Source organism: Nestor notabilis, unplaced genomic scaffold (genome assembly GCF_000696875.1).
Source record: "Nestor notabilis isolate BGI_N333 unplaced genomic scaffold, ASM69687v1 scaffold7628, whole genome shotgun sequence".
NCBI classification, from domain to species: Eukaryota; Metazoa; Chordata; class Aves; order Psittaciformes; family Psittacidae; genus Nestor; species Nestor notabilis.
The window spans coordinates 98511-108848 of record NW_009941651.1 but is presented as its reverse complement, the minus strand read 5'-3'; the positions used below and the strand labels follow the sequence as shown (position 1 = coordinate 108848).

The window sequence follows — 10338 nt, the reverse complement described above, 5'->3', positions numbered from 1 at the left end:
TTATCCCAGAGAAAGGCTCTGTGGGGAGAGGAACACACTGAGCTGGGGGCAGGAGAGCAGGACACTGGTGTCAATGCATCAGCTTCAGCACAGACATGAGGAGACACTGGTGCTGGATGTGTGCTCCATTCACTCCATCACAGCAGTCTCCCAAGGCCAAGGCAGACGCTGGGGAGCTGTTTGCCACCCTGGTGAAGGCTGCCTGCAGCTGAGGTGGGGTTTAGGGCATCCTGCAGTGTCTGCATTCTTCTCTTCCCACAGGCTTAGGGTGACTTACCTTCTGCCCTCGGTATCCCTTGGGACCAGGCGGACCTGCAATCTCCAGGCAGCTCATCTTGTAGCACTGAAATACAAGGGATGAAACAGGAGGTGTAAGCGCTGTGCTGTGCCCTGCTCTGTGGCTCTCCACTCATCTCTCTCCATGAACACGGTGCTAAAAACTACTCCAACTCCAGCCATAGGGCAGAAAGTTGATACAAGCACATTCATTAGGGCTTGACCCTGGGCCCAAACTGCAGGAACAAGACTATCCAAAGTGATGAAATGAGACTATTCTCAAAAGGCAGAGAGTAAAGAGTCCATTATGCCATTTCAGACACGGGGTAAGGGGACAGGTCCCTCAGGCTGTTGCACTGATCTACAGGTAGGCAGAGACCCATCCTGCTCAGCTCACTGCAGAATGGGTCCTACTACTTTTGGGGTATGAGCTGGTCTTCTCTAAGTGAGACAACTTAAACCTGTGTTACCTGGCAATGGCATAAAGACGCTGCTCACTCACCTCTCCATAGGCTTCGTGTTTCTGCAAAGGAGAAAACAGGATGGACAGAATCAGTGAGGGTGGTCAACCCCAGCATCACAGTCCTGGAAGTGCATGTGATGGTAAGGGAGAGAAGGTGGTAAAGGTCCCATGGCTTTAAAGAGGTTCTCAAAGCAGACCCCAACTAACGGTGCCTCACATATGGGGCCTCAAAGACCATGCTGATGCTCAGAGCTGTTCCATGCACCCCTGGATCGGGAGCTGGCTGGGTATGGATCTGGCCTTCAGGAAGGCCATGGCTAGGGCGACAGCCTGCCCATAGAGCCATAGGCACAAACCAAGGAGTCCAGGTTTAGCACCTAACCAGAGAAATCCGAGAGGCTCCAGATTCCATTTGCCCCCTCAGTGCTGGAAGGCCATGAAGGAACAACAACAACGTGGAGGCTTTTCCCTGTCAGAGGTCCTCTGTAGAGCCCTACCAAAACCCACTGCGGGGCTGCTCAGAAAGCATCCCCATCACCCATGTGCTGCTTCTCTCCCCTGCTCTACTCCCATATCATACCATAGCTTGGATTATCCTGTCAATGGTGTTCACGTCGATGTCCAAGGTGTCCTTCTGCGTGACGGCGTAGTTGTTGCGGTACAGCTCGTGGGGCAGGTTGGCGATCTCCCGCAGCCCCTGCTCATAGACGTTCTCGCTGGGGGCCACTGCGAAGAGCTTGATGCCCATGTCTCGTGCCTTCTCTGCCTGCACCTTCATCCCCCCGCAAGGGCTGCCGGTGACGTGGCCATCAGTGATGACTATTGCGAAGTTCACGCCTGAGGCCATCTGGGTCTGGATCTGCTCCGTCATGTTGGAGATGGCGCAGTCGGTGAAGGTGCCCCGGCCAAGGTAGTTAATAGCATTCAGCCTGGGGAGGTATATGTCTTTGCTGCTGGTGAAAGGGCTGTATATCTCCACCACATCTGAGTAATGGAGTCCACCAAACTGCCAAGTGATGTAGACTTGGTTCTGGTAGAGCTCATTCTCCAGTTTATCGATGAACATGGGGATGAACCGCTTGATTTGGTCCACGAGGCTCTGGATAGGCACAGTCTGCAGAGCAACACTCTCCGAGGTGTCAATGATGAAGTACACGTTGATGGGGCAGTTCCTCTTTTCTGCGTGGAGGCAATCAGGCAGACCATGTCAGAGCACTCCATGCACCCCCTTCACTGCCCCACAGGAGCCTAGACTGAGAAGCTTATCTAGGCAGCACATAGAGGACAGCACACAGAGTTGTGAAGAGAGCAAACAATAGCACAAGGCTTGAGGTCCAGCTTCCTGTGAGGGTGTTGAAGCTCTTGCTAATTAGGAGTTATTTCCACCTGGGTTGGAGGAAATGTGGGAGCTGAGGATTTAGGCCCAGGTTTGAATGAAGAAGAGCAAAGGTGTGATTTCTGCTCTTCTGCACTAAGTGAATGCTCTGCCTGCCAGGCTGCTGGTTGCTCTCTGATTTAGAACCATTGTCAAGAAGACCATACCCAAGCGTGGCACTGGCAGAAGTCCCACCTAGCTTGAGTGCCTCAGCACCCTCACAGGGAAGAGCTGCTGCCTTAGATCCAAGCTGAACTTCCCCTGTTTCAGTTTAAACCCATCACCCCTTGTCCTATCAAATCCAGAGCTTGTAACTCCTTTACTTATTCAGATACAGAGCTTATTACTGCATCGGCTGGGAGAGGGCACCAACTGAGCATGACTATTGCTTTTGGTGAAACTGCTGCCTACAAAGGAGGGACACATCCAGTTATGTGTGAATACCTGCACAGGAGGTAGGACTGACATCTCCAGGGTCCCCATCAAACTGTGCGTGGAGAGAAACCAGAGCCACACAAAGGAGTGTGGCAAAAAAGGCTCTTTGGAACATCTCAGCAGTTCCTCTGGATATTGAGATGCCTGTGGGGAAACACAAGTTAGATGTTAGCATGATATGCAGCCTCCCAGTTCTGCTGGGGAAGCACAAAGCCAGCCAACACTCCTTGTAAACCCTGCCTGTGAAAAACAAGCCCTCTCCATCACCAGGGCACAGTAATGTGGACTTCTCTATTGACTTGAAAGCTAAGCAGTTAAAATACTCCCTTTGCTGGAGTACAGGTGAATGCTTTAAAACTGCTTTAGCTTCTCTGTCAGTCTGAAGGGAGGGATCAGGTGGTGGAGCTATAGACAGTGCATCCTGATTAGTCTGATATCATGGTTTCTATTTATGGCCACCCAATGCCCACATTGACTCCATCACCCCCAATCCACACAGATAAGCATCCATGCTCCTCCTCTTTGCCTGCTTGGCCAGGCCACCAGTGAAGGTGTGCAGCAGGTCCTTTCCATCTTCACCATGTGGGTCTGGTGATTCCTCTGCATACCATAAGGGTACAACACGCCTTGCTCAACAGCACTGCTTTGTAGGCCACACAACCCATGGAGTGAAGGGATGAATAAACAAGCAAGGTCCACTTGCACACAGGAGCATATTTTGTGCAGGGTTATGATAACTTAAGCAGCAGAAGAGTTGGAGATCTCATCTGACAAGCTCTTGGTTATGTATAAGGATATTCACAGACAGAATCTGTGACACTCTTCAACAGCAAAATCAACCAGGCTGGAAAAGACCTTTAAGCTCATCCAGTCCAACCATTCCCAGCACTGCCAAGGCCACCACTCACCCCTGGCACTGAGGCCTCGGCTACCCGGGCTGTGAACACTTGCAGGGACGGTGACTCCAGCCCTGCCCTGGGCAGCCTGTTCCAATGCCTGAGCACCCTCTGGGCAAGGAATTGTTCCTCAGCTCCAGCTAAACCTGCCCTGGGGCAGCTTGAGGCTGTTACCTGGAGGAAGAGGTGATGCTGGCCTTTATGTCTTGAGGACAACAGCTCTAACCACATGGCCCCTTGAGGCCACACAGACCAAGCAGTAGTATTAGGAAAAGAAGACCTGAGCACAGTTCAGAAAAACAACTTCTTCTTTGAAAGGCTTTTTTGGGTATCTCTTGGAAGAGTCCAAGTCTTGAACGGACACTGAGAGTATATTCAGTTGCATTGGTAGCGCAGGGGGAGAGCACGTTATGCAGCTCAGCTGCTGCCTCAGTTGCAGGAGAAATGGCATTACCTGAAGAATACACACAGCTCAGACCACCCTACATCTCTCTGGAGACCTCTTTCCGTCTGGTGAGGAGCTGTGTGGGACATGTCCTGCTTCAGTTTCGCTGCAAGCTGCAGTGCATCACAGGGTTCTGAAAACTGCTTTGGGCTGGAAAGACCAGTTCATAGAATCCCAGCCTGGTTTGGGTTGGGAGGGACCACAAAGCTCCTCCGGTCCCAACTCCTGCCACGGGCAGGGACACCTTCCACTAGAGCAGGTTGCTCCAAACCCCTGTGTCCAACCTGGCCTTGAACACTTCCTAACTAACTTGAACACTAAAGGCCTGCAAGAGCCAGTGCTCAGCCTGGATTTTAAAGAGGGGAAGAAGAAACCCTCATGCTCTTTAGAGATCCCTTTGGTGGATGGGACAAGAGATGCAAAACCTTCGGGAACACCAACTTTAGGCAAAGCCCTCTAACATCAAAGGCCTCTCACGTGCCTCCAGCTCAGCACCCAAATGTCCCACCAAGTAGTTCATGGGTCCTTTTCATCCCCCTCCAGCAGTGGTTTGCAGAGACCTGACTAGGTCCTAGCGAAGACCCTGCACAGGTCAGCGTGGCTCAATTTTCACTGCAGAGAATAGAAGGGGTGTCATAAGGATGAAATACTTTAATGCTGAAGGGGTGTTTTAGTTCAGATCAAGACTTCCTCCTTCTAGCCTCACAACTGGCTTCCCTCATCTTGTTTGACCGCAGTGCAGAGCTGCGGGAGATCCTGATCCTTTGTAGGACACAAGAGCTTTGTGCCTTCAGACAACACCATTTTAAAGCCAGTCTGTACTGAGGGAGCTGGAGACATTAGGTTTTGGAGAGGCTGGGAGCACCGGAGGCTTTGGCCAAGTGTCTGACTCACGGATCAACACTCCCCAAGTTTAACCATATCCCTACCTCCGGCCATGTGTGCACAAGAGCTGTTCTCTAGGCAGAGCAGCGCTGAGCAGTTAAACTGCACAGTAACCGGGGCCGGCTCTGGCATTGGGCTGCCTCTACCTGCAGTCCTGGGGCCTTTGAACTGGGTCAGTGAATCCCAGCCTGGTTTGGGTTGAAGGGACCTTAAAGCTCCTCTAGCCCCAAACCCTGCCATGGGCAGGGACACCTTCCACCAGAGCAGGTTGCTCCAAGCCCCTGTGTCCAACCTGGCCTTGAACACTGCCAGGGATGGGGCAGCCCCAGCTTCTCTGAGCACCCTGTGCCAGCGCCTCAGCACCCTCACAGGGAAGAGCTTCTGCCCAAGAGCTCATCTCAATCTCCCCTCTGGCAGGTTCAAGCCATTCCCCTTGTCCTGTCCCTCCATCCCTTGTCCAAAGCCCCTCTCCAGGTTTCCTGGAGCCCCTTTAGGCACTGGAAGACTTATAATCACCATGGCCTTTGCCTCTACATGGGCAGAAAGGCAAGGCTGAAGACATTGGTCACACCTCATTTCTTTGTGGCCTTGTTGCACACAGTCTCCCCTATTCCACCCTGTCACGGGCACCCTGTGTCCCTCAGAGGGGATCTATATGCCTTGAGCTATGTCAGCCTTCTGTTACACCAGAGTCCCTCCTGGTATTAAACGAGTGGACACGTTAGGGAGGTTGTAGGAGACTTTTCTCCCCATCTAAGGGGTCTCTAAGGCTGGGGTGGGCAACAGTGCCTATTCTGTCATCCTCAGAGTGCTGTCAGCTGTTGAGATGCTGTTGTAAATCTCACATCATCGGATATTTTCCTTCAAGCCCCATCTCCTGCTGTGAAGCCTCAGGTTTCACCAGCAAAAGAGTGTATTTTGCTGCATGTCATAGACAAGTTTTGGACACTGAGAGTCCAGAAAACTAGTGGAAAAAGCAAGTTGGCAGCTGACTCAATTGCATTTGAGTACTTGGGTCTGCCCGTCCTGTTCTTCCTTGACCTCTCTCCCTCTTGCAAGTGCAGGGCCATATGGGAGCAAGGCTTTACAAGGATTTCACTAGAAATCTCCTTCTTCCAATATTTTTTTTCCCATGAGGGGCACACAAAGAGAAGGCCAGGGAACCTTGAATGGTGGTTTTGGGTCCTCTGAACAGATTTCAAGGGCACTGTTCTGCACCATCCTCCCTACATTAAGGTCTGTCCTCCCACCTAATGCCTCAGGTGTGCAGCAAGGAAAATGCATGGCCCTGTCTGCTGCTCCCACACTTAGATCCCAGGCGACCTGGCTGTTATCACAGAGCTGCAAAAGCAGAAGGAGTTATCTACATAAGGGTCTTTCAGGAGGATCTGAGTTCTCTGCTTATGGGTATCTCTTCCCACACCGAGCAACTGGACCAAATGTAATATTACGGCAAAGAAATGATCTGCAATGCTTCTTTCCAATGTGGAAATTACAGTGATTTGTGCTCTCACATCTGATCATCACACTGGAGTTCCTCCTGGTGCACTGTGTATTTCTCCTTCAATCCCACAAGACCTATTTGTAGCTGAGCAAATTGGTCCCAAATTCCCACCAATTCAGGTCTTCTGCTCTCTAAGCTAACTCTGCCTTCAAGGAGCTTATTTCAAGCCACAACCATTGCATTGCCCTCAAGCAAAGAGAACTGTTCTAGCTTTGGCAGACACAGAATAAAGTCAGAGACTCCACCGCTGTTCTGACATGGACCCAGTCCCAGCTTTGTTCATGCCCAGCGGGCAGTGCCTGCGATGCCACCCGCTTCGTGTGTGCGCTCCAGTGTTTGCTAAGTAAAACCAGGGGGAGGAAATCCCCCCCAAAGCATCCTATTTGGTACAAAAGCTCTCATAAATGCACCTCCTTGTCCTCCTTTGCATGTGGGAAGAGTTTCAGTGTTTGTCGCAAATGCAACCACAAGAAGCCCTGTACTTTAGCTCCTGGGCACATCACCCAAGGGGGAAGGTTTCCCGTCATCAGCGGGGATTCCAGCTCTTCTCCCGCTCTCCTACTGCAGCTCTGCTGGGAATTTAGCCAGGGAAAGCCCAGGAATGCTGCATGGAGCAGACAGACCCCAGCTACCAAACAAACAGAGGAGCTTGTGCTGATGAAACCCAGCAAAACTCAGAGACATGAATCCCAGGTTCATCTAATCCATATCTTCTGGAATCCCAGAAATCAAAGAGGAATCGTGCAGCACATTGGTCGCTCTGCTGCACATCAGTGTAGCTGAATTAGGCTTAGTTGTCCCAGGGAAAAATTTGGTTCAATAGTCCCACCCCGCAATAGATTCTCAAGGCCTTTGGCCCTGGTAGATGAGAGTCTGTGGCTCACACTTACCCACAGCTGGAAGAAAAGCTCATGGAAAAACACCCAAACTAGCCAAAAGCTGAAAGCAATAGAAAAACACATATTCTCCTATAGTAGGTACCGTCTGAACATGATGTGCCTGAACGGAGCAGCTTGCTCCATGAGCAGCAGCACTAGCTGTGCAGCCTGCGGCTGGGCTTTCAGAGGGTAGCTCTTCTGTTCCTCCTTGGAGAACCACCAGTAAATAGCCACACGCCACCCGTCACAAGGAGAGGAAGATTCTGCCTACCTGGAAAACGAAGGCATCAAAATTCCCTCCAGAAAGAGCCTCCCAAACGCCAGGAAGAAGACTTCGTGCAGTTGCTCGTATCAGGAAGGCTCCTGCATCCCAGGCTCTGGGTGCTCGGGGGGTCCGGGGAGGAGCAGCAAAGGCGTTTCCAGCCCAGTCCCTTCTAGCCGTGGAACTGCCCCTTCTCTCTTCCTCCTCCTCCTCCTCAAGCCTCATGTGTAGTAGCTGCAGACATCCACGGAGAGTCGCTGTGGGTCCACCAGCACCTCGGGATGCTCCCTCCCACCGCTCCCCTCCCAGGGCCGGGCGAGGTTGTCATCATTGGAGCTGAAGGCATCTTTCTTCTAAACAAGCTGGAAGAAGTCTCCTTTTTCCATGATGAGAGGCCCCATTTCGTGGCTGGCATCGCTGCCCCACATATTTATACCATCAAATAGTGTTCCTCTTTCTTTCCCCCTCCTTTTCCCGTCCTAGTAACGTGTCCTGAGCGGAACAAATTAAACAAGAACAGCTCAAAAAAGAGCAACTTACATCTTAGCTTTTGCAGATATCCAAGTCTTGCTCAGAGTCATCCAAGTCTGAGTAGTACCTGTTACTATTGATAGGTTTGGGTGTTTCGTTGTTGGGTTGGGGTTTTATGGGGGCTGGTTTTCTTTCTTGTTTAATTTTTACATTCACAGGCTCTGCTGAGTCAGAGCTAGCGGGAAATGTCCCAAAAAAACATGGGGAACAGCAGTGACTTTCAGGAACATCGACTGTTATCCCTCGAGTTATGACTTTCTGTTCACCCAGAGCGTGAGCAGCAGGTCAGGGAGGGGATCCTGCCTCTCTGCTGTGCTCTGGGGAGACCCCCCCTGCAGCCCTGATCCAGCTCTGGGGAACAGCACAAGAGGGACGTGGAGCTGCTGGAGTGAGGCCAGAGGAGGCCCCGGAGCTGCTGCGAGGGCTGGAGCAGCTCTGCTCTGGAGCCAGGCTGAGAGAGCTGGGCTGGGGCAGCTGGAGAAGAGAAGGCTCCTCAAGGGGACACCTTAGAGCAGCTCCAGTGCCTAAAGGGGCTCCAGGAAACCTGGAGAGGGGATTTGGACAAGGGATGTAGGGACAGGACAAGGGGAATGGCTTGAACCTGCCAGAGGGGAGACTGAGATGAGCTCTGAGGCAGAAGCTCTTCCCTGGGAGGGGGCCCAGAGAAGCTGTGGCTGCCCCATCCCTGGCAGTGTTCAAGGCCAGGTTGGACAGAGGGGCTTGGAGCAACCTGCTCTAGTGGAAGGTGTCCCTGCCCGTGGCAGGGGTTGGAAATGGAGGAGCCTTAAGCTCCCTTCCAACACAAACCAGTCTATGATATGATTCTATGACAGTTAGCAATGGCGGGGAAACAGAGGAAAGCCTTGGTGAAGCAGCTGAGACAGAGCTGGGAGCATGCTGTTCCCTTGGGACATCTCTCACAATGAGAGTCCTGCTGCGCCCTTCTGTTGTGGGCCATTGGTCCACCAGCAAAAGGAAGCTGCACCACGCTAATGCCCCGCTCCATTTCTGGCTACCCCTATTTCCACTGCTGTATCTAAACAACGTAGGTTCTCTGGGATGTCATCATCTTCTAAGGATCTAGTGAACAAACACAAGGTCACAGATAGGGGCCTGCACTTGGCAAGGCTTCAATAATGCTGTAGGTTGGGAAATCCTTGGGGCTGTTTAAAATAGAACCCTAGAAACTCCAAACAGTGCTTCCTTACGTGGTAGCAAACAACAGTTTATGAGCACGCAAATGCTCTGTGTATATGCAGATAAGAACGGGGTGCTAAGTAAATAAGAACTGCAATAGCATTAGGGACTTAAAAGTTAACACCAGAATGCTAACATTGGAAAAAGTATGCAGAGCCCCAGATTGCCCTTGTGTGTTCATGATGACTCTCTAAACATCCTGGAGCAGTTGGCTTTAATGGCCTAAATCCCAGGAAATGCTGCTAAAATATGGTATCAAATGAACATTTGCTTTTTTTCCTTCAGAAAGATTCGCCTTTGTGTCTCATTTTACCACAATTCAAGAATGTTAAACACAGTGGGGGCTGTTTGCAAGTATGTGACCCGAGTTAAGCTAGGAAACAAAATGGGTTTGCTTCTTTCATTTCTTTAATAGATGTTGTAATAGATCTATTTAATAGATGTTTTAATAGACCTGCTTAATAGCTATTTTAATAGATCTATTTAATAAATGTTTTAATAGATCTATTTAATAGCTATTTTAGTAGATCTATTTAATAGGTGTTTTAATAGATCTATTTAATAAATGTTTTAATAGATCTATTTAATAGTTATTTTAGTAGATCTATTTAATAGGTGTTTTAATAGATCTATTTAATAAATGTTTTAATAGATCTATTTAATAGCTATTTTAGTAGATCCATTTAATAAATGTTTTAATAGATCTATTTAATAGCTATTTTAATAGATCTATTTAATAAATGTTTGAATAGATCTATTTAATAGGTATTTTAATAGATCTATTTAATAGATTTTTCAATAGATGTCTTCTCCTGAGCATTGGTGACAATGAGCAGGACCTGCCAGGGATGCCTCAGAGCCAGCCAATCCTGCACCCAGCGTCTGCCACAAAGAGTGGTGAGGATCAGAGTGTGGACCAGTACATGTGACGTGGTAGCAGGGTTCTGCTGCAGACCCCCTGATGAAGAAGAGGAGGTGGATGAAGTTTTCTTTAGGCACTTGAAGGAATCCTTACAGCCACAGGCCTGGGTACTCATGGGAGGATTTAACCATCTTGCTATCTGCTAGGAGATAACAGATCACAGCCATGACCACCACAAGAGGTTTCTGGAATGGTCTGAAGGCAAGTTTGTGGTGGAGGTGATGAATGAACTGACTAGGGGGGATGGTCTTTTGGACCTGCTACTCAAA

At 50.0% G+C, this 10338-nt stretch overlaps 1 protein-coding gene across 1 annotated transcript in view; it reads right to left on the bottom strand.

Annotated features, from left to right (window-relative positions):
- Positions 1 to 2664, bottom strand: part of COL6A2 (collagen, type VI, alpha 2) — a 21071-nt gene extending 18407 nt beyond the window's left edge. The window contains exons 1-4 of the mRNA XM_010021003.1: positions 2559 to 2664; positions 1320 to 1918; positions 779 to 799; positions 278 to 343 (exon numbers count right to left, since the gene is read on the bottom strand). Of these exons, the coding sequence (XP_010019305.1) occupies positions 278 to 343; positions 779 to 799; positions 1320 to 1918; positions 2559 to 2664 (792 nt within the window). The remainder of the gene's footprint in view (positions 1 to 277; positions 344 to 778; positions 800 to 1319; positions 1919 to 2558) is intronic.
- Between the last annotated feature and the right edge of the window lie 7674 nt (positions 2665 to 10338).